The sequence below is a fragment of the Eumetopias jubatus genome, unplaced genomic scaffold, assembly GCF_037043125.1.
Source record: "Eumetopias jubatus isolate StellerSeaLion01/CBP00866 unplaced genomic scaffold, mEumJub1_p1.0 scaffold_3, whole genome shotgun sequence".
In the NCBI taxonomy this organism is placed as follows: domain Eukaryota; kingdom Metazoa; phylum Chordata; class Mammalia; order Carnivora; family Otariidae; genus Eumetopias; species Eumetopias jubatus.
Genome location: NW_028274809.1, coordinates 135,888,126 through 135,913,230, shown reverse-complemented (window position 1 = coordinate 135,913,230; position 25,105 = coordinate 135,888,126). Strand labels below are relative to the sequence as shown.

The following is a 25,105-nucleotide window of genomic DNA, read 5'->3' as shown; positions in this document are numbered from 1 at the left end:
CCCCGGGAGGGCGGTGGGCGCCCTGGGAGCGGTAAGGGGGCGCTCGGACGCCCAGCGCCAAGGGCTCGGCTGGCGACTCGCGCTCCCAGGAAAGACCCGCGGGGCAGCAGGCTCGGGCGGGGGGCGGGAACGCGGGGTCCGGGCCGGCCGGGGGCGCCGTCGGCGAGGCTCGCGCAGCCGCACTGGGCGCGCCGACTCCGGGCTCCTCCTCCCGGCTCCGTAGTAAGCATGGCGGCGGCGGCGTTCGTGGTCCCTCGGGTGAAACAGAAAGCGGGAGCTACGCGGAGAGGGAGCGAAGAGCGGGGCTGAGGCGGCGCCGTCACTGCCGGAAAACCACCCCACCAGTCAGTGCGCCGGCGGCCGCAGCGGCCCCGAGAGCTGGCTCTGCCGCTGAGGTAGAGCGAGAACGATCAGGAACCCGAAGAAGAGGCGCCAGGGTAGCCGCCTTCCTCCGCCTCAGAGCGGCGTGACTCGGAGGTGAGAGCGCGGGCGCTCCCTTCGGGAAAGGCGGGGGAGACCGAGCTGTCCCACTCCCATCCCGGAGCAGGCGCCACGGAAACCGTTAGGCTGGATCCGAGGGGCCGAGGCGCCGACTGGGGCTCGGGCCCGTCGAGGGGCCCGGCCCACCCCGTCCTTTGGGCGCGCTGTGGGCAAGGGGGGGAGTGGGGCCGGGGACTGGACCCGTCAACTTGTCGGCTACCTGCCGGGCCCGAGTCTCGCCCGGAGGCGCTTGTGGGGGCGCGACCGCGGCCCCGCCACCAGCCAGAGGAGGCGGCGCGGGGGCCGCGGGGGGCGCGGGCGGCCTTTCCTCCGCCCCCCGGCCGACGGCTCGCGGCGCGGCTCGCGGAGGCTTGGGGGTCGAGTGCGGAGCCCGCCGGAGATGATCGCCGCGCCGCGCCTTGGGCTTCGGCCGCCGGGCAGCCGCCGAACTTGAACGCTTTTTCTGAAGAGAGTTTCCCCCGTTCATCTTGGGGTTAAAACCTCGAAAACCCGCCCTTGTGTGTTTGATCCTGTTTGGCTGGTGCCAGTACCTGGCCGGTCCTCTACCCGGCTGAGTTAACCACCTGTTCAGTCAGGAGGTTGACTCGAGGCTGCAGTCCTCGCCCTGTTTAACAACCTGGATCTTTGAACTTTTGACACGGCTGTGGAGGGACGCCATGCGTTAGGTAAAGGAAAATGAAGAAATTATTTTGTCATACAGTCTGGAGCACAACGGTGGCTGTTTTAATTAAAGTAGTCGTTGATCGTTCCTTTATCAAACTGTTAGCGTTTAAAGCCTTGGGATAGTTTTGCGGGGGGGGGGGGGAGGAGGTGTGTAATGGTTACTGGGGTGCTAGGGATCGTGAGAGATTTTCTTTTGTGAAATTTTATGTGAGTTTCTTTGCACACCTTTGTCTCTGAGCATCTTCCAACTAAGAATAATAAGCTGATAAGATTTTTTCTTTTTGCAGTATAAACCTCATATGTGTTCAGTATGAACTTTTTTAAAACCGAGCGACATAATTACTTCTTACTGTGCTCTCTGTTTTTAGTTCCTGAAACCAAAGTTGGAGTGTTTTTCTGATTTATAAGAATGAAATAACTAAAGTTGAACTGTTACTATACTATTTTACCACCGTGCTATTACCAGCACCAGTGCTAAACATATGCCACTCAGGAGTTGGAGCCATATGTTAGGCAGCAACTAATTGACATTTGTGGCTAAGATCTTGTATTTGGAGAAATATTTAGTTTTTGTGTATTTGCTAAATCTGTAATTCTTGCCATCGTGTAAGTTTTGTTTAAATCACCTAAAAATATCCCAGAGGAATGACTCCTCTGCCTTTTTAGTATTTTCTTGGTTGAATTGATTTATCTCAAGTAATGAGATAAAGTGCCTATTGAGACAGATGGTGGGCTTAACAGAAAACAATGATAAAAAGGATTTTTAACACATTTTTTATAACGTAGAACCTAAAATTTGCTTTCAGCTTTTTGGCTCACTGGTAATTCTTGTCATCACTAATAGTACTAGTTAGTGGGAAGAAAGGATGATTTAACAGGAAAAAAATCTAATTAAAATTTTTGTAAATAACATTCGATTTAAAAATTTTAGCACTGTCCCAGTAAGTTTTACTGTTTTTTTCTTTTTCTTCGTAGATCATCTCTCAGTTTTCTTATGTGGGTTGACAGAAATATTTTTATCCCAGGCTGGTTGACTATAGCCACCTGTATGCTTTGGAATTAACTCCCTCTTTTTCCTTTCTGTCTCTCCTTTCGAAACGTCAAAATCATTGAATGTTTAGGGAATATAAACATTCTGGTTAACTCTGGCCTCAGTCAGATGTAATTATAAAGGCAGTTTGCTTCTCCCAAATTAATGATATGCATTTGAAAAAACTGATGTTAGGATTATCATTTGGTGTCATCTGTGTCATCACTTCCCCTCATCATTTGAGTAATTGAGAGCTGATTCATTTTACCATGCATTTAATAATTAGTTTTTAGTTGTAAAATTTCTAGAGTATAATTTTAAACATTTTATTACTAATTAAGAAAACTGTTTCCCTCTTCTCTGACCAGCCAGGGATAGGTCAGGACTGAGACTATAAAACCCAGGACAAAAAGAAGGAATATATGATTAATATTCTCATTGTCTTTTGTAGCTTTACTTAGGTAAAGAGTACTTAATTTATAATATGCAGTATTTTTAAACTCATGGGTAATATGTATGATTGTTTTAAAACATTTGTGTTTTTTTTATGTTCATACATGGAAGTCTTGTGCACCTTATATTTTGCTTATATTTTTATAAGAACAATTTGATGAAGTACTAAAAAATTTTTTTATATTCTTGGTACATTTTTATAGGAAAATGAGTCTAGGTGTTATCTTTGAGAGTGATGTAGGGATATGTACCTGATTTCCCCAATTTTATTAGCCAGGTAATCAAATGATAGATGATTTTTTTTCTCACTATCTTTAGCATACTTCAAATAAATTTAGAATATTGAAAATCTAAAGAGTTAGAATACAGTGTATGTCTATCCCGTTGAATCTTTTTTAGTCCTTCAGTTATCACATTGCAAAAAAAAAAAAAAAAAGGTCCTTATGGCTATCAATGTCTAGAGCTGCTTGTTAAAAGGAAATTAATGGCCAATAGTGTTGAAAGGCACATTTTGTTTTTTTAACTTATATTTTAAGGTTTTATAATTTTCTTAATATTTTGATCGCATTTCAAATTATTATTCAGTGATATCTTAATCTCTTGATCCTTATCTTTCTATCCTTCCACTATTACAGTTTTGTCTTTCACATACACTTTCTTAAGTTTGCAATGTAACTTACCGTCTTCCATCAAGTTACTTTGTGGGTGTTATCTTTTGATATTTCCAATCACTTATCACACATGACCAGTCCTCAGGTTATTTTTTCTCCAAGATAGAGAGGTACAGTTGGGAGATGACATGTGCTCAGAGGATGATGAGCTATTATTAAAGCAGTGTGTTATCTTTCCTTCCTTCAAGTTGTTTAGAAAATAGTTATGGATACTAGACTAAGCACACAGAAAATCATTAGCAAAAATATGATGTTATTAAATTGTGTGGCAAGAACTGTAATTTGAAAGAAAGTGAGGCCACTGAGGGCTGGAAGACCATGGAAGGCATTTGGGAGAAGTCAGACTTGAAGCTTGGGAAGGACTTAGCAAAAAGAAAGACATTCCGAAAAAGATTGACATCCAGGACTGAAGTAGGAGCAGGGAGGCCAGTCTGAGAGCATCCAAGGATAAGTATTAAGAGGAAGAAAGAAAGAAGGTTGCCTCCAGATTTTGGCTAAGCCCCAGGGCATGATCAAAAGGAATAGGCAGGGCTGGAGAAGATAATTTGGCTGTGTCATTATGAACTCATCATTGAAAGAACTATATGTCTACTTTGACATATTAATAGCTTAAGCTTTATGTGTAAGGGATAGCTATATATATCTTATATGTGTTTGTTTATTACAGCTTAGATCAGGAATCGGCAAACTTTTTCTATAGAGTGCCAGATAGTAAATAGTTTAGGCTTTGCAGTTTACTTGCGGTCTCTCCTGAGTATTCTTTTTTGTTTATTTTTTAAATAATTTTTTATAAATATAAGAATCATTCTTAACTCAAGGGCCAAACAAAAACAAGCTCGCTGTGGGCTGGATTTGGCCAGTGGACCTAGTTTGCTGACTCCTGGCTAATAATTGGGCTAGGTAATTGTCCTTACAGCACATAAAGTGAGATGCCTTGTATCGTTTGTCTACATGTTTGGCGCATTTTGTTATTATCATTTATATTTGTTACCTATGTTATAGTAAAAATAAAGAAAGTATGCAGAAATAACTATTATTGTAATTTTTATTTTGTGGCCAAACTTCTAACAACAGCCTAGACTAGGTCTCAGAACTAGGAAGTGAAAGAAGAAAAACCTTTGAGCCAGGCCTTAGAGCAGGGAAAGTAGTTACATCATGGCTTGATTTAAAATTTGTATAAGGTTAAGTATATCAACTGCCTGTTCTGGTTTTACATATTTTAAACTGCAAACTGGCATTTTACAAACTTTGGCCAGGGTACCGGTGGCTTATAAGTGATAATAGGGACCTGACGGTAGGAAACATTGTCTTTAAAAGTAGTCTAGGATGAGTTAGTGAAGAGATAAACAGTTAAGACACCTCTCAATAACTCCAAGAGGAGTCACTGAATAGTGACTCTCCCAACATTACAGAATAGTCTAATAATTGATATTTACATTGATGAGCTTGAGTCATCAAGGAAAGGTTGTGTCATGTGCAGATTAAGGCAAAGAAGACCTAGAAATCTCTTTTAAAATATTTCCATTAAGGGATGCCTGGGTGGCTCAGTCAGTTAAGTGTCTATCTTCGGCTCAGGTCATGATCCCAGGACCCTGGGATTGGGTCCCACATCAAGCTCCCTGCTCAGCGGGGAGTTGGCTTGTCCCTCTCCCTCTGCCCCTCCCTCCACTTGTGCTCTCTCTCTCAAATAAATAAATAAAATCTTAAAAAAATTTTTTTAAAAATAAAATATTTCCATTAAAACTATTTAAAGATAAGTTATGGTGATTTAAAGGATAAGTATCAGTTATTTTGAAAATTCATTTACATGAAATAGCTCTTTGAATTTTCTAAATTTAAAAATGTGTGTTTCTAAAGCAGTTGTTTCCTTCACGTTGTGTTTCATGTATCATTACCAGGTGAATAGTGTGGTGCCTCAGGTTATGGTTGCATGAGTGAATTGGCTAGGGTTACTCTGTCATCAAGAGTAATGACATCGGGGCGCCTGAGTGGCTCAGTTGGCTAAGCATCTGCCTTCGGCTCAGGTCATGATCCCGGGGTCCTAGGATCGAGCCCCACGTTGGGCTGCCAGCTCAGCGGAGAGCCTGCTTCTCCCTCTCCCTCTGCCTGCCACTCTGCCTATCTGTGCTATCTCTCTGTCAAATAAATAAAATCTTTTTTAAAAAAAATTTAAAGAGTAATGACATCTTTTAGTCAGTCAGGAGAGCAAGAATATGGCACAGAACATTTTTTGATTTGAAGGCGTTAGTAAATATGTTCTGTATATGAAGGATAGTATTAAGTGCTGGAAAAAGTAAGGATGAATAAGACGGAGAGCTGCCTAGATAACATTAGTGTGTTTTCTTTTTTTTCCCCTCTTAAAAACATTAAAACCAACCAAACAAAACTTCAAAACTTAAGTTTATTTTTGTAATTTATTTATATTAACATTTTCCATACTTTGTAAATGTATATACTGTCTTACATTGTAAGGCAGTACAAACCTTTTGAACTAAATTTTGGCCACCATGAATTGCTACCTAATAAAAATTTGGCTTTTTAAATTTTGCTTTAAAGAGAAATTAACAGTTCACTCTCCAACCTCCCTTTTGCCAGTGCTTGAAACAGCTGGATCATTCCAGCTGTTTTGTTTTTTAGGAGATTAGGTTCCATGGATCTTAGTTCCAACTTTACCCTTATTAGCCATATGATCTCAGATTAGTTTTTTTCCATCTTAAATTCCCAGTCATTAAAATTGAGAATAATACCTATCCTGTTTTCCCCACAGAAATATTGTGAGTACCCAAAGAGATGTTGGAAACCATGAAAACAAAGTACCAAAATAAGAGCTTACATTAATGCTGCTATCATTGGAAGCAATTGGAAGTTTGGTTTTGGGGGGTTTTTTTTGTTTGTTTGTTTGTTTGTTTTTTAGTAAGACCAGAAATCATGAGTTCAAGTTTTATCCTTCAAAGTTCTGCAAATGTGCTTCCAGTAAACATTTAGTTTATTCAAAAGTTTTAACTGCTTTTTTGGCAAACAATGCATGTAAAAGCTTTCTTTCTATTCTTATTAATCTTTCATTGTGGTCATATCCAGTGCCTCTGTTCTTTTTGAAAGGGAATACTGATCTTATATTCCAAGCATCTGCAGCTAGTCTTTTCCAGAGTGGGATAAAAATATGCAAATTGAATTCCTTAAGGTTTTCTTTTTTTTTCAAGTGGAAGACTATCCCTGTATGTATAGTAATAAGATCCACTTGTTGAACTCTTCATTGGTGTTTAGGCCCTGTACTTGGTAATTTTTTAAATCCTATGCAGACATGCCTGATATGTGGTAGTACTTCTACTTTACAGATGAAACTGTTACTTCTGATTGACTTTGGTATCTCTTCCTTTCTCACTTTTTGAGATCTCTTATGTGCTTAGTTAGAAATAAAAAGTAAATTTGATGTGTACTTTGAAATAAACCTTGATATAAAAGTTACCTAAGTTTAATAAATGAAATTGTATTAATCAGCCTCTATCACAAATATCTGATAGATATTTTCTGTTTTCCTTCTTCAGAATCCACATCTCAATATATATTTGAACAGAATAAGTTAGAAGATTTAGGTGATTTATTATTCAGTTCCCCAGTGAGAAAATAAAATCTTCCTACTTTGGGGGTTCTAAACAGGTGTTCAAGTGCATTTTAAAGTACAGTTAGGACTTCTCTTTAAAAAGTAATAATATACTTTCTTTTGCAGAAATAGATGTTATGTACAACAACTACTTTAAAGATTGAGCTTGAAGGAGTCGTCATTTACGTCAGAATCAGTTTTTCTTAAGATTTGCTTACATTTTTAAAATGAAAATATTTATAATATGTGATTTCATTATGTTTTCATTTTCTAGATTTTTTTGGTTTGCTTGAGACAGGCATTCTCAGTTTGCAGTTTTGTTCTTAAGGCTTGATTTTTTTTCCATGTAATATTTTCATTTGCCATATATACTCTCTTCTTACACTTTAGTTAATAGTTTTTTGCGTGTTGGGACCAGCTGTTTCCAGTACTTCAGATCAGTAGGTGCATCATTATTCCTCAAATGGCACTGTATGCTAACAATTACATTTTTTATAAAGACTTATTTATTTATTTTAGGGGGGCGGGACAGAGGGAGAGAGAATCCAAGCAGACTCCACACTGAGTGCTGAACCTGACATGGGACTCCATCTCAGGATCCTGAGACCATGACCAGAGCCGAAGCCAAGAGTCAGACGCTTAACTGACTACGTTACCCAGGCGCCCCTGAAATTGTATTTTTTTAATCTATTACTTGAACCTTGCTAAAATTGGCCTAATGTGTGTGGTAGAGTAGGCTTTGGAGAAAATGTAGGGACAATTTCCCTCTAAGCCATATTTCAGGCTGCTTCCAGGCTAATGTTTTTAAAAACATGAGTTTTATTCAAATCATTGCTCAATTTTAGATCTTAAAATCATACCACAATTCTGCTGCATCAGTTATAATGTCTTTGGTCTCTGTTTCAAAGTATATAGTCTGTTGATATCCTGGACTATATCTATTCCCAATTTTGTAGTAGAAAACATATGTTTTACATTAGGTAGATAGAGGTTTATTTGTTGGCTTCCGCCCTTATTGGTTGTATATAAACATGAACATGTTACTTTACCTCTGTGGGCCTTTGTTTCTTCACTTAAAGAGGGGTAATAATAGGATCTATCTTTTAGAATTGGCTGTTATAAGGATTAAGAAAGCCCATTTAACATGGCAAGTAAACTGCTTGCCATAGGATATTTATATCTAGAACTTTGACAGACAGGTCTAATCACTGTCACCTAGATAACCTATTCTTCTTTTCACCATTCACCATTTTCACCATTTATTCATCTATCATTTGTTAATTCTTTAAACATCCTACATACTTAAAATATGAACGTCACAAAGATGAATGTTGTACTCCCTTCCTTCTAGTAATTCACAAACTAGGATGAGAGGTAAAGACATATAAACAAATGCATATTTAAAAATAATTAAGGGTAAATAAAATAACCTCTTCTCTTGCCTTTTTTTCACTTTTGTGAATCCTTCCTGTCATTTAGTACTGAACTGCCATGTTTCTGTAATACCCTCAATATCATGATTGTGTACATATACCATAGCATATATATTTCTTGTCTGTCTCAACTATTAGATTATAAAATTCTTGAGTTGGAACAGTACTGCTGTAGTTGGAATTTTTTTTTTCTATAAAGGAGCAGATAGTAAATATTTTAAGATGTGTGGCTGTATGAACTGTTACAACTACTTAGCTGTGTTGTAGGAGCATTAAAACAGCCATAGATAAGTTATAAACATTGGGTATGACTGTGTTCCAATAAAACTTTACAAAAACAGGCAGGAGGCCAGATTTGGCTCACAGGCCTTAGTTTGGTGCCCCCGCCATGCTTCGTACCCTATGCCTGGCAAATATAAGGCACTTAGTAAATAATAAATTAACATATATTAAATACTTTCTATGTTGTGACTGCTGTTCCAAACACTTTATGTGTATCAGTTTACTTAATCCTTAAAACAGCCCTCTGAGGTATATAATATTGTCATCATTTTAAAAATGAGGAAGCTGGAGTAGAAAGAAGTTAAATAACATACCACACAACTAGTTAGTGATTTGGGGGTTTGAACCCAGGCATCTGACTCCAGAGCCTCAGCTTTTAATCATACCACCCAATGTGTTGAATCCCAGGGGTATAATAATGATTCAGTATTAGGAAACATATTGACATAATTCACTGTATTCACAGGTGAAAGAATAAAACTGTATGATTATCTCTTTGATGCTAAAAATATTATTTTCTAAAATTCAGTTGTCCCTAGTAACTATTAACAAGAAATAACCTAGTAAAGGGTCTCTGTCAGAAGGCTGTGTTAAATGTCATAGTGAAATATTAGAAGCACTTCCATAAAAAGATAGGAACAGAACATTTGCCCTGAAGTCTCAGACAATGCATTAAGAAGCAAGAAAAATAACTCTAAATAAGGGATGTGTGGGGGATGAGGTGAGAAATACCACTGTTAGTATTTGTAGTTGATATGATTACACTTAGAAGATAGTCAACACAAAATGATTTGAGTCACAAAGAGATTTCAGTAAACCAGATGGCTATAACTTAGAATATTCATTAGCTTTCTTATACACCAGCAGTAGCCAGCTATGAAAAACAAAAAAGTAGAAGCTAAAATTATAAATAATACTTAAGAACCTTCTGAAATATGCAACAGCTATATAAAGAAAACTATAAGAAGATCTGAATGGATGGAGAGCATACTATATTCCTGAATGTGACAACTTAATACCATAAAAATGGCAGTTCTCACCAAATGAGAAAATAGTGTAATCCTAATTAGATTATGGTAGGATTTTAAAATGGAATTTGACAAACTGATATTTCAAGTTTTGAGAAGGTGAAATATATAAGAATGGCCAAGTAAATTTCAAAAAGAAGCTTAACAGTGAGCATACCTATCAAAAATCAAAACATACTATAAAATTACAGCTATTTAAAAAATAAGAATTTGGAGTAGGAATGAGCATGTTGATCATAGGAACAGAATACAGAATTCAGGAGGAACTCCATGGATACAGGAGAATTTCTTGTGTGATAAACTGGTAATGGAAGAGCTACTCTAAATGGTGTGGGACAATTGGCTATCCAGTCGAGGTAAAGATAATTAGGTACCCACTTCATGGCACTATCAAAACTAAAATGTAGATGGACTAAATATAAGTAAATAAAGTGGCAAAAGTTTTAGAAGTGAATTTTTAAAAACATTTTGGAGTAGAGCAAGCCTTTCTCCTATCAAGGAGACATCAAATTTAGATGCCATTAAAAAAGGCAAGCAACTGAATTGCCAAATAACAGATTTGACATGTAATAGACAAAGCTTGTCTATTTGTGGCTATTTATACTTTGTTCAATAGTTTATAAATGTATATTTTCCAATTTTACTTGTAATATTAAGGTTGTGTATACAACCTTAATTCAAAGTATACAAGGTGCGCTCTCAAATCAGTATGAAAAGTAAAACCTGGTAGAAAATAATGTAAGTAGGAAATTCATAGAATTAGAAATATAGATAGCCTATAAAGTTTTGAAGAGTTATTCAACCATGCCAGTATTTTGAGAAATTCAAATGAAAACATCAATGAGATATGATTTTTAAAAAACCTTTGTAATAAAATTAACAAAACTGGACAACCTTAATATTACAAGTAAAATTGGAAAATATACATTTATAAACTATTGAACAAAGTATAAATAGCCTCATCTTTTTGAGGAGAAAAGTTCAGCAGTATCTATCAACTTTAGAAGTGCATACTTCTGAAGAGAAGTTTTATTTCTGTATAGAGATACTATCATAAGTTCATATAGAATATCGCATGGTTATTTCTTGAAGAGGGGGAAATGTATGGAGAAAAACGGAAGCAGTTTCATTGTTCAGCATTAGAATAGTTAAGTTATGGAATGCCCTTGCAGTAGAATATTAGGCAGCCTGGAAAAGAATGAAATAGATAACAAATATACTTCTTTAAGAAAATATTACAGTATTTCACATGAAAAAGAAAGATACTAATACATGTCATTTACTTTATGTAACAACCAAAAAACCTAGAAAACCTTATATATACATAGGTAAGTGCAGAGAACAAGTCTGAAAGGGTACCTTCCACAGTGGATAGCTGTAGAAATGGAAGGAAGTTAGATTTAGGGACAGGAGGAAGAATTAAAAATGATGACTATACATATGTTCTTAAGTATAAAATGTATAACTTTTGTGATGTAACAAAAATAATAAAACATAAGAGGGTTTGGACTTGGCAATATGATTAGTCCTTGTTAGAGCCATACCTTCTTGATTATGTCTCTTTCTTCTGTGTAATATTTAATAACACCTCCCTTCACTTACAAGCTTCCCATTTGGTGTCTAAAGTCATTGGTGCATTTAAAACTAGCACTTTCAGTATAGCATTGGGTCAGAAACTGTTACCATAGGTTAAAGAAGTAAGAATTGTAGATTAGTGATTCTCAACCTTTATAATCATACCTGCAAAACAAGACAATTTTAGTGTACTTTATTTTCTGAATATCTATCATAAAAGCAATTTTTTCAAATGTAAAATTATAGTTTTCAAGTCTCATTTGTCTAGATATTTTTATTCCTCACCCCCTTTCAATATTATAACCTAATATTTTAAGAAAGTTATTGGTAAATTCTAGGATGTCATCAGCTTGAGCTAAATAAAGGTAGACTAAAAAGAAGGAAAATTTTTGTAAAAAATAAGATGAAGGAGGATGAGCGTGTTTAGAGGCAGTAATATTTAACTCAGGCATAAAAGATTTATAAACAAAGAATCTGGTTATCTCAGAAAGGGCAGTGTTAAAACACTGGGTTCTACAGACAGATCTTTGTTATAGGAAATACAGAAATGTTTCTTGATTTTCTTGTGATATGATAAAATTTTCTATTTAGAAGGAAACATGTTAAATATGGTGAAGTTATGGTGAAGCTACTTAAGTAGCTTTTACAGGGGAGTGCATACCCTTCTGTTGTGAAGCTAGATGCCAAGGTGTCAGTTTTGGTCAGAAAATATTCAGAAACTACAGGTTTTAGTCTTCAATCCAAAGTCATTCTGATACCTGTAACCAAGAATTTGAAATTCTAAAAAAGCAAAGTGACTATAATATATAAGCTAGCACATTTTAAAAGGGCAATAAAGTATTTGTAGATGAAAATAGAATTGCCACAGATGTAATTACCTTGGGCTCTAAAGGTAACCCAAGTGCTCTGAAAACATCAGCTAGAACTGTAAAATAGGATTTAAGACAATGGCACTTAAAAAAAAATTGTTGGTCTTAATTATGTGTACACTCTCTGTCCTTTAACAGATTGGGGTTGATTTCTTGGAAGCAACTCCTGCTCTCAATTCCCATAGTTTCCTGACTAGATATATCTTTTTGATGTCTTTTTCATCAGGATTGCCTTTGAAGTCTGTTTTAACCAGATTTTCATGTTAGTATTAAGGTGTGATTTCATAGTGGAAGGACGGGGGCTATATCTCCTGACTGCCTAATTAAATTAAGTTATACTTAGTGTGTCTGGCATTGGAGAGTGATGGTAGTGGCTCTCAACTCCCTTCTTTTTTTAAACTTCTGTTCATTTATGTGGGATAAAAGACTGAGACCCACCCATCCTACCCATTCTACTTCTACCTTTCCAGTGGACAAGGAATTAGAAAATAAGATAAGTTATAGTAAATTTGTTGCTAATGATCTATATAGTCACTTACCTTATAAGGAAATATATTTTATATATAAGATATGTATTTGCTTTTATTAGGTGAAACCATATGAAATCATGTTATTTTAATATTTTTTACCTTAGAAATAATTTCATATGGTTCAACATATTATTGAATTATGCCATATAAACACTGCCCTATGTATAAAAGTAAGTTATTGCACTTAGCATGAAAAATATGTTATAAGTTACTTAGATAACATAAATTCATAAATAGCAGGTCACTGATAAAATGTTACCATATAAGCCAAATTGGAAGGTTTATAAATACACCTACTTAAAGAACAAGGTTAAAGTTATAAGCCGAAATTATTAATGTATATATGCATCATTGTACACTATTGGGTTAATCAACCTTCAACAAAAACTAAATTGAATATGGGAATAATAAAGCTAAACATATAGGAATTTATAAATAAAAGCTGTTGGACTTGAGAACCATGACCAATAGAAGACACTGCAAAAACCAGGGCAATTGAAAAGAGCACTGATAATAGATAAACAGATAATGAAGTATCCTTCTGCAAATTGTGGGAATCCTAACTGTATTGCATGGCAACTGAATGTTTTAGTAGTGAATTAGAGGCCCAAGTAATCTTTTGAAATGTATTAATTTTACTTTATACATTCTATTAACAAGTTTTATTACCAATAAGAGCTCACTCTGCAGGTTGCTAGTAAGTAACACTTAGTCTTACACAGAAATAAAAGCTAAAAAATTGTGTGTCGTTTGCCCAAAATATCTGTAAAAAGAATATTGATTTTTCTTTTAGTTCAGGACATATCAAGAGCACACTGCCATTGGTGAACCCTGGACCATACTTTTAAAAAATCATGCTTTTAAAGCATGGTCATTTGGTTTCTATTTGTCATAAATTCATTCACCTTTCTAATGTCCATTGGGTACATTAAAAATTAAGAGTGATGTGGGGCACCTGGGTGGCTCAGTCAGTTAAGCGTCCAACTCTTGGTTTCGGCTCAGGTCATGATCGCCAGGTTGTGAGATGGAGCCCCACGTCAGGCCCTGAGCTGGACATGGAGCCTGCTTGGAATCTTGGAATCTTCTCTCTGCCTCTCCCTTTGCCCCTCTCCCTCCCTCAAGTGCATGAGCTCTCTCTCTCTCTCAAATTAAATTAAATTAAAGAGTAGTGAATTTGTGATGATGTACTATATGTTGGCTAATTGGATTTAATTAAAAAAAAAAAGTAGTGAATTTGGTTCCCTGTCAAAAGTGAAAGGGACTGGGGGCGCCTGGGTCGCTCATAAGCTTCTGCCTTTGGCTCCCACTCCCCCTGCTTGTGTTCCCTGTCTCGCTGTCTCTCTGTCAAATAAATAAATAAAATCTTTAAAAAAAAAAAAAGTGAAAGGGACTGAGTTTACTCTTCTGCCTGAAACAACTTAAAAAACTAGAAAAAAAATGAAAGAGTGGCAATGAAGATGTTAGCTATCAGACAGTGTAAGGGGGAAAACAGATGTCCTTTATGTCTTAATGAAAGCTTACATTAAGACGTAGAAATTTAGGTGAACCAAAGTTAAATTTAACTAATAACCTATTTTTAAGAGTCATTTTTCTGGAGTACAGTTAACATCAGTGTGGTTGAAAGATTAGAAATAATCTAATATCTCATTGTTAAATAAAATCTGTGAAATATTTTAAGTTTCAAATAAGAAATGATAGGATGATTTCACAGAGTGATTCCCATGACTTTCATCCTAGGAAATTCCACTGCAGGTGACTTAAAGTGCTTTTTTTTTTTAATCTGATATAGTCAAGTTTAAAAAATTTTTTTAAATCTAAAAATTAAAAAGAAATGAAAGAGGTCTAATTTGGAAAAATACATGAATACATGTTAGGATATTAGTTTGTTAGATGAATATTAATTTGGATAAAGTCCAAGTTCAAGCAAAATTCATTGAAATTTCCTAAAAGGTCATTGAGATGGTTGATAAGCCAAATATGACTGTAGTTGCCTAGGGCTTTTCAAGCTGTTTATTTTTAAATTTAAATTTTGATGAAAGTGGTGTAACCATATTCATATTACAAAAATATTGGGGAAATAGAGGAAAAAATTACTGTAATTACATCATGTTAATACAGTTACTGCTATAATATTTTTACTTAATGTTTTTTCATATGTATACTTTTTTCCCCAAAGGTTCTTTTTTTTTTTAAATATTTTATTTGTCAGAGAAAGAGAGTGAGCGAGCATAAGCAGGGGGAATGGCAGGCAGAGGAAGAGGGAGAAGCAGGCTCCCCACCGAGTGGGGAGCCCGATGCAGGACTTGATCCCAAGTTCCCTGGGATCATGACCTGAGCCGAAGGCAGACACTTAACCAACTGAGCCACCCAGGCATCCCATCATATGTATACTTTCAAGTACTCCCAAATTCTGGATTTAAATATGGTACTAAAACTCTTTGGAGTATATAATAGATTTTAGATATGGACTTAGAATCCTATAATTTAAAGTTTCATTGATTTAGATAAACCAAAAGATGAGAAAAATACATTGGATTTTTTTTTTAATCTAAATGTACATATTTTTCCTGTGGATCCCTCACTTACACTATGGCTATAATCCAAGTATGATCCTGCTGTGCATTTTCCCGTATACTTTTTTTAATTTTTTTATTATGTTAATCACCATACATTACATCATTAGTTTTTGATGTAGTGTTCCATGATTCATTGTTTGTGCATAACACCCAGTGCTCCACGCAGAACATGCCCTCTTTAATACCCATCACCCTGCTAACCCATCCCCCCACCCCCTCCCCCATTTTCCCCTATACTTTTTAAACAACTAGAGCTGAAGTTTTAAACCCTAGGTGTAGCTCATTATGTCTAGGCTATTGCCTAACAGCAACATCCTTAGAATAAAACAAATTTAAATAGAATGGATGGATGTGAATGAGGAGTTTGAGAAAACCTGGCAGAATATTTGAGTAAAGAAACTAATATAGATTCAGAATTATGGTAGTGACTGAGTAAGAAAGTACAGTACTGTATCTAAATCTAATAGTGTTATGGACTGAAGACTGAAGCCCTAATCCCCAATGTGATCATGTTTGGAGGTGAGCCTTTGGGAGTTGTTGAGGTTTATGAAGTCATGAGGGTGGAGCCCCCATTATGGATTAGTGCACTTATAAGAAGAGGAAGAGACCAGAACTTTCTCTCTCTTGGCCATGTGGAGATAAAGCCAGGATCCTGCCGGCCAGGAAGAGGGTCCTCACCAAGAACCTGGTCATGCTGGTACCCTGGTCTTGGACTTACCAGCCTCCAGAACTGTGAAGAATAAATGTATATTGTTTGTTCTAGCAGTCCAAACTGATGGAGACCATATTAGTAAGGTACTACTGTAATAAATATCTAAAAATGTGGAAGTAGCTTTGGAACTGGGTAATGGGTAGAGGCTGGAAAAGTGTTGAAGTGCATGCTGGAAAAAGCCAAGATTACTTTTAAGGGATTGCTAATGGCAACTGGTGAGAGCTCAGAAAGAAACGAAGAGAACTGGAGAGAAAACCTCCATCATCTTAAAGAATACATAAATAATCATGAACAGAATATTGGTAGAAATATGGATGATAAAGGCCATTCTGATGAGGTCTCAGATGGGAATGAGGAACATTGTTATTGGACAGTGGAAAAAAGGTGATCCTTTTTATAAAAGAGCAAAAATTTTGGCTGAGTTGTGTTCATATTTTAATGTTTTATGGAAGATAAAACTTGAAAGTGATAAAAGTGAATATTTAGCTGAGGATGTTTCTAAAGCAAAGTGTTGAAGGAGTAACTTGGTTCCTTCTCACTGCTTATAATAAAATGTGAGAGGAGAGAAATGAAATGAAGGATTTGTTAAGCAAAAAGGGACCAGAATTTAAAGACTTGGAAAATGTTCAGTCTATCCAGACTGCAAAAAAATGAGAAAGCATACTCTGAAGAGAATACTAAGAGTATGTTTGACTAGCCGGTTGATAAGGCTTTTAGTGTGGGTGTGAACCATGTACCTAATCAGCATCTCAACAGAAGCCAGGAAGAGAGATGGAATTATACCAGTGAAACAATGCTAACTGGGACTAAATGAAACAAAATGGAAGGGAATGAAGGCAGGCTGTGAACGTGTGTTGTCCTTCAGGAAGAGGGAAGAAGGACCCCAGAGGTGACTCCTGTCATCAGGACTGCTACTCCCAACACAGGTCCAGAGTATAGAGGCCAGAGGGTCAGGGCTGCCTCCCCTCAGTTTCAAAGGATGGGACCTCTGTTCAGTAAAACCACATGGGCAGGGCTCCACCAAGCTGCAGGAATATCTGTGGGCGTGATGCCACCACCCCATTGGGTCTGGAGGGCAGAGCATGAAACCAAAGAGATTGTTCTTGAGCCTTAAGAAATTTGCCTTGCTAGGTTTTGGACTTGCTTGGGATATGTTACCCCTTTCTTCCTTTTGGAATGGAATATACTGTGCCTGTCTCACCATTGTATTTTGGAAACACACTGTATTTTGGAAGCATGTAACTTACCTGGTTCTACAGGTTCACAGCTGGAGAGGAATTTGCTTCAGGATGAATCTTACTTGGATGAGATTTTAAAGTTTATGTTGAAACCAGTTAAGACTTTTGTGACTGTTGGGTTGGAATGAACGTATTTTGCATGCAAGAAAGACATGGATTTTGGTGGGCCAGGGGCAGAATGTTTGGACTCAGTGTTTGTATCCTTCCAAAATTCATATTGAAGCCCTACCCCCTCAAATGTGATGGCATTAAGAAGTGGGGCCTTTGGGGAGTAATTAGGTTTAGATGAGGTCATGAGGGAAGAACCCCCATGATGGGATTAGTGCCCTTATAATCTAGGGAGAGTAAGAGAGACGCAAACTCCCTCTCTCGGCCATGAGAAGATACAGCAAGAAGGCCGCCCTTTGGACCCAGATCTTGGGCTTCCCAGCCTCAAGAACTGTGAGAAATAAATGTCTGTTGGTTAAGGCACCCAGTGTATGATATTTTGTAGCAGTCAGAGCTAAGTTTACAAATATTTTTTCCCCATTCCCTAGGTTGCAGTTTCACTCCATTGAATGTGTACTCTGATGCACTGAAGTTTTCAAGTTTGATGTAGTCCCATATGTCTATTTTTGCTTTCGTGGTCTTTGCTTTAGGTGTCGTATCTAAGAAATCATTGCCAAGTCCAATCTTTTTCCGTCTTTTCTTGGAGCATTTTGGGTCTTATACTTAATGTTTAATCCATTTTGAGTTAATTTTTGTATATGGTAAAAGAATCCAAGTTCATTCTTTTGCATGTGGATATGCAGTTTTCCTATTCATCATTTGTTAAACAGACTGTCCTTTCCTCATTAAATGGTGTTGGCACCCTTGTCGAAGATCATTTGATTAGACATGTGAAAGTTTATTTCTGGGCTCTCTATTCTTTTCCATTGGTGTATTTGTCTGTTGTTATGCCAATACCACAGTTTTGATTACTGTTGCTTTGCAATATGTTTTAAAATCAGGAAGTTTGAGTCTTCTAACTTTGTTCTTTTTCAAAATTGTTTTAACTATTTGGAATCCCTTGAGATTCCGTAGGAATTTTGGAATGAATTTTTCTATTTCTGCAAAAAAAAAAAAAAAAAAAAGCCATTGAGATTTTGATAGGGATTGCTTTGGGAAGTCTCGAATTCTTTTTTTTTTTTTTTAAAGATTTTATTTATTTTGACAGAGAGAGACACAGCGAGAGAGGGAGCATAAGCATAGGGAGTGGGAGAGGGAGAAGCAGGCTCTCTGCTGAGCAGGGAGCCCAATGTGGGTCCTGGGATCATGACCTGAGCCAAAGGCAGAAGCTTAACGACTGAGCCACCCAGGCTCCCTGGGAAGTCTTGAATTCTTAACAGTATTAAATCTCCTAATCTATGAACGCAGGATCTTTCCATTTATTTGTGTCTTTTTAAATTTCTATTAGCAAATTTTTATAGTTTTCAGTATACAAATCTTCCACTTTGGGGGTTAAAGTTATTCCTTAGTATTTTATTCTTTTTGATGCTACTTTAAATGAAATTTTTTTCTTAATTTCTTTTTTTAGATTGTTCATTGTTAATATATAGAAATGCAGCTGATTTTTCTGTGTTCATTTCCTACTATGCACTTTTACTGAATTTACTAGTTCTAACAGCTTTTTAATGGACTCTTTAGGTTTTTCTACATACGAAATCATGTCATGTGTGAACAGAGATGGTTTTACTTCTTCCTTTCCAATTTAGATACCTTTTATATGTTTTTCATGCCTAATGGCTCTGACTAGGATTTGTAGTACTACGTCCAGTACTGTGAACGGATATGGTTAGAGTCAGCATCCTTGCTTTGTACCCAGTCTTAGAGGAAAAGCTGATAGTCTTTTACCATTGAGCACGATGTTATTAGCTGTGGGCCTTTCATCTATGGCCTTTATCATGCTGAGGTAGTTTCCTTCTGTTCCTAGTTTGTTGAGTGTTTTTATCATCAAAGGATGTTGGATCTTGTCAAATTTTTTTTGCATCAATTGAGGTGACCATGTGGTCGTGTTAACTTTTAAAAATAATTTTCTTGAAGTAGACACAAGTATGTAAATATCAATATACAGCTCAATTCATAATGGTATTTTCACATAATTATGTGGTAAGAGTGGTAATTATCACATAACAGCCTCCCAAGTCAAGACATAGAACTGTACCAGCACCCCAGAAACTGCCTTTATGCCTCTCCAAGTTCCCATCCTTCAAAGACAGTCACCTATCCTGACTTTTAACACCATAGATTGGTTTTTATTCTGTTTTGAACTTTCTATAAATAAAGTTGTACTGTATGTATTTTGTCTGTTTTTCACTCACATTGTATTTGTGAAATTTATTTGTGTTGTTTCCTTTTCACTAGTTCACTAATTTTCTTTGCTGTATAGTAGTCCAGTGGATGAATTAGATAAAATTTACCATTTACTCTCCAGGGACATTTAAGTTGTTTACAGTTTAGGGGCTAGAAAAGAGTAGTGCTGCTATATATACCTTCATGTACTTTTTTTGGTGCATATGTGCATGCATTTTTTTTTTGGTAGACTAGGAATCTAATAACTGAATCATAACTGGGTCATAGAATATTTATATGTTCAACTTTGGTAAATATCAAAGTAGTTTCCAAACTGATTTTATGAATTTCCACTCTCATTCCATTTGAGTGTGCCAGTTGCCCATAGCCTCCTTGATACTTAATATTGTCAGTCTTTTTCATTTTTATACTCCTAAGAAGTATATGAAGATATTTCATTATGATTTTTAAGTAGCTTTTTCCTAGTAGTTAATGAATTTGAGAATCTTTTCATATGTTTATTGATCTCTTGAATTTCCACTTTTGTGAAGAGCATATTCAAGTCTCTTGGCATTTTTCTCTTTTTTTTTAATCAGTTTGTAGGAGGGCCTGTATAAATGTGAAATATGTGCTGTTTTTCAGTTATGTATGTTGAAAATAGCTTCTTTCAGTCTATGGCTTGCCTTTTCATTTTTCTTAAAGATATTTCTTAATGAGTAGTAGTTCTTAATTTTAATGAAGTTCAGTATTCATTTTTCTTTATGATTTAAGAAATATAATCTGTACCCTGTCTAAAAACTCTTTCGCTCATGGTTATGAAGATATTCTTGTGTATTATCTTTTAGAACCTTTTTTGTTTTACCTTTTACATTCAGATCTGCATTCTACCTGGTGTTAATTTTTTTTAATATTGTCTAATTTGACACTAATTAAAATTTCAGACTTAAAAGTTGCAAGAGTGGTATAGAGATATTTAGCTTTTCTTCACCCAGATTTCCCAAATGTTAATATTTTGTTATATTATTGTTACACAAATAATTAAATATTGATACGTAGATTTTAGATATAAATAGTGATATGATGGAACCATCTTGTATACAAAAGTTGATTGTTAAAAATCAGGAATTTTGGGGCACCTGGGTGGCTCAGTCGTGAAGCTTCTGCCTTTGGCTCAGGTCATGATCCCAGGGTCCTGGGATCGAGCCCCGCAGTGGGCTCCCTGCTCCACAGGAAGCCTGCTTCTCCCTCTCCCACTCCCCCTCCTTGTGTTCCCTCTCTTGCTATGTCTCTCTCTGTCAAATAAGTAAATAAAATCTTTAAAAAAAAAAATCAGGAATTTTCAGGTCAGTTTTTAAACCATGATAGCTTGAAATGAGCCATGGGGGGTATTATTCCATGAAAATTTGCAAATGCATCAAATCATTCCTCCCCTCTTTTGCATATATACCAAATATTACATTATTAAAAACAAAATAGATGCAAAACTTAAAACAAGTGGGTGTTTGTAGTCACAAGATGAGAATGCAGGAAGTAGAAATAACAGAATTAGAAGAAATTGGTTGAAAGGAAAAGCTGACAGTGTTCTCTACACAGGAGTAAAAGAATTTTTAGGTTTCCAAATGCATCATTTCAGTTGCATGGCTGTAGTTTCTAATTTGCAAGCTCAAATAAAACCTTTGCATATAGTGTGATGGATATATCCATGCAAGAAAGCAATTCATAAATAAACTTCTGATGTGTTAGAGCTTTGAAAATAATAAAATTGGAGGTAATGCCTTAAGTGGGATGATAATGTTAAAACATAGCATGTGGCTTCAGATCCAGTTTAAAATAATACTGTTCTTGGAATTAACTAGAGGTTCAGAAGAAATTTGTGTTTGTATTTGTAAGCTTCCAGTTCATCTCTTGAAACCAAATTATGGTTGTATCTTCATTACTTTCTAAAATTCAAGTATTAATGGTGGTTGCAGTTTTAGCTAAAGACATGTGTGTATATATATATATATATGTATATATATATATAAAGACAATATTACAAACAATATAATGACAAAATAAAAAGTACTCAATGGTTGTTATTTTTTTTTAATTTACTAATTTTACAAAGTGAATTATCTGTAAACTTTCTCTGGTTACTCCTGTTAGCTTCCCTAAATGTTTCTTTGATATGCAAGAGGGAAAATAATGCATTGACTCTTTCCTGTCTTACAACTTTTTACATATTCACAGAGTGAAATTATTTGACATAATTTACTCACTGATTTTTTTTTTACTTTTTTCTCACTGATTTTATCAGACTTTAATACAGCAATACAGATTAAGCCAGAAGTTAGATTTGCCCCTTTATATATGTTTTGCATGTATTATGTGTTTATATATAAATATGTATATGTTAAAAGCAGTATAAATATATGTATATTATATGTGCATGTAATTATAACATATAATGTGTTTAATGACGTGCATTGTTATGAAGTAGTTAAAAGTAAAATATTATATACCGTGGTCTTCAGTATAAAATCTTGAGGTAGATAACTGTATTGAATATTTTTTAAAAATCTTACAGCAATTTTTATATATCGAAATAGAAATTTGTTTTTAGGTTAAATCAACCTGTATGAGAGTTTCTGCAAAGATTCAAGACTTTAAAAATAAATAACATGAATTTAATAATCTTACAAAAGTTAAATATCTTGACACTGCTAAATTTCAGAATCTTACAAGCATCCAAAAATGTTTGTAATTTGGCTTTTTAGTATAAACTTGGTAAAATTTATGATTGAGCTCAGTTATGTTCAGCTTTTCTTGTAATTAGCTGACATTTTATTGGTTGATGTTATATATGGTATATATACCATAATTTGCTTATACCAAGTCTTTTACTTTTTATATAAGTGACACTGTGTCAAAGATTTCTAAATGTATATGCTTTTAATCACTGTAATGATTTGGTTTATTTTAAAATAGGTGTCACTTAGAAAAGAATAGTAAAAAGAACTACAGAAGACCAGTGTCAGAGCTTAAAACTTAAAATTTGAAGGTTTTTATTCTAGTCCTGAGCAAATTTTTCTACCATATTGTTTTGTCTGAGGAATCAATGACAAATCATAATTCTTGTGTAGTTTCTAGAGACTGATAAAGGTGATGGAGGAGGGGATTGGGTCTTCATAATCACCTTCTTTGCTCATAGAAAAAAAATTAGTGGTAGATTTGCTCACTTAGTCATTGCATTTTATTGCCTGTCCCATACTAAATATTATCTAGTATTTAGCTAGAGTAGTGGTGGTTAAACAAATATTGCATAGAGGTGGAAGGGATAAAGAGACAGACATGGAATTTAAATGGAAGCTGCTCATATATTGTTTTTTTTATGATTATTTATTTAGAGAACGTGTGAGCAGGCAGGGAGGAGCAGTGGGGGAGAAGAAGAGAGGGAAGGAGAAGGAGGGGGAAAGAATCTCAAGCAGACTCCTTGCTGAGCACAGAGCCTAACACAGGGCAGGATCTCATGACCCTGTGATCCTGACCTGAGCTGAAACCAAGTCAGACACTTAACTGACTGAGCCACCCAGGTACCCAATATATTGGTTTTAATATATCTTAGTTTCCTGTCTACACTGACATACAGTTGGCTAAGTTGTAAGAAAGGTATTTCCTTAAATATTCTGTTGACAGAAAAAAAGTAGTCGACTAAGTATTGTAAAATTTCCTTTCACAAGAATATCATTTTAGGTTAAAGAATGAGACAAATTTTGAATGTATTATATTTTAATACGTTTTTAAGGATGTATACACAGATGGCTATATATTTTTGTTTTTCAGAATTGGAAGGTTATCCGGTATATTAATGTCTTATTGATAATGGCAGAGCACCCACCACTACTGGATACAGCTCAGATTTTAAGTAGTGATATTTCTCTTCTATCTGCCCCTATTGTAAGTGCAGATGGAACACAACAGGTAAGGAAACTGAAATGTTTATTTATGTCTTGTACACATGTATTTCTTTCAGAAGAGTACAAAATTTAAAACAGAATGAAACTTCACAATAGTAGGTTCCTGTTAATTCATCTTTTAAACTCCAGTTGAAAATGTTTTGGTTTCATAAAACAGTGAAATACTGAGACTGTTTTTGAAGTTGCTTCTAAAATTTCTCACTAATTAATGTTTAAATATCTTGTATCTTTAGTTGCCACTGAAGTTGTTTTTGTTTTACTTTAGACAATGTATTAGTCCCTGATTGGTTTTTAACTAAGTTTAACCTTGCACTTTAATGATTATTATAAATCATTACTTCAAATCATTATAAAATCATGACTGAATTATGTGATTAAATGACTGTCTATATTATACAATAATAAAACTGTGTCTTTTTCTTCCTACTTTTTTCTCCTCACAGACTCCCCCTCCCAAAAGCAAACATGTAATTCCTGAGAGCTGGTATATTTTTTTCTCCAGCCCAGGGCTTTATAAATGTAGTTTTGTAGTTTTTTGACTCCTGATTCCCCCAGTAATGCTGACAGGATGGGAATGATGGGCTTTCATAAATATCTATGATGTACCAAGCAATGTGTTTAATTCTCACAACTGCCCTGTAGAGATTTTACTATTACAGGTGAGGAAACAAAGACTAAGGATGTAATAATAATGAGAAGAAGGAACATTTTGAGTGCTCACTGTGTAAAAAACCTTGTGTTAGGAATTTAATGATCTTATTCTTTCAATAATCCTATGGGGTAGATATACCTGTCCCTATTTTGCAGATGAAACAAAATGAGTTTTAGACAGTCTCAAGATCACACTCGAAGGTTTTGATCCTAACCAATTATTCCTACCTCCTTGGGAAATTAAGAAAAAAAATATTTTGTTAATTTACAAACTTAGCATCTGTAGTGGACAATTATGATTTGCTTACAAGATTAAAAGGCTACTTTGTTAACTTTGCTATTAAAAAATCAAGAGCAGATGGCTTGGGTTCTGAATTTTGCTGGTTTGTATAAGCAGGGCATGAAAAGTATATCTTGGTTTTAATTTTCACATGTCCTCAAATAGCTTTTAGCAGCAAGTTCATTTCACTAAACTTGCTTTTTATGGTCAGAGTTAAGTTTGTTAAGATATATTTTTTTCCTGCAAAAATAATGGATGTGGCAGATATCCGTTTACTTTGAGGCTCTGAGAGTGTCTTGAGTTACCAGTATTTCCTCAGGGCAGTCACTGGTTTCAAGTTTTTTATAACTTAATTCATGAAAGAATCTATTAAGCAATTAATTACAGTTCATTGATAAAGTTGCTATAGCTGATAGTCTATGAAGGGGAAGACAACAGGCTGAAACAAGACCACGATGCTCCTGACTGACTTCTCTCCTTTCCCCGAAAAGAAGATTCTATTGGTAGAATTTTTCTTGAAACCTTGAGGGCACCAGAGTTAGCATGTTACAGTAGTGGTGTAGATGGATAGAGAGAAAGGAGCTGCGAATAGAAGAATCCACTAGAGCAGGATTTGGAGGATCGGGGCGGGGAGAGCTTATCAGTGGATCTAGGGGATACGTTTTTAGGTAGGGTTTGAAAAACAGGTCAGGAAGTGGAGTGAAGCCTTAGATTCTAACTAGCAGAGTGTGTTGTAATTTGATAGA

At 35.8% G+C, this 25,105-nt stretch overlaps 1 protein-coding gene across 1 annotated transcript in view; it reads left to right on the top strand.

The window, feature by feature from the left end:
* The first annotated feature begins 230 nt into the window (after positions 1–230).
* The window catches only part of FNDC3A (fibronectin type III domain containing 3A), a 155,704-nt gene continuing 130,829 nt past the window's right edge, over positions 231–25,105 (top strand). Inside the window, exons 1-2 of the mRNA XM_028105378.2 lie at positions 231–477; positions 23,295–23,432. Of these exons, the coding sequence (XP_027961179.1) occupies positions 23,334–23,432 (99 nt within the window). The 5' untranslated portion in view covers positions 231–477; positions 23,295–23,333. The remainder of the gene's footprint in view (positions 478–23,294; positions 23,433–25,105) is intronic.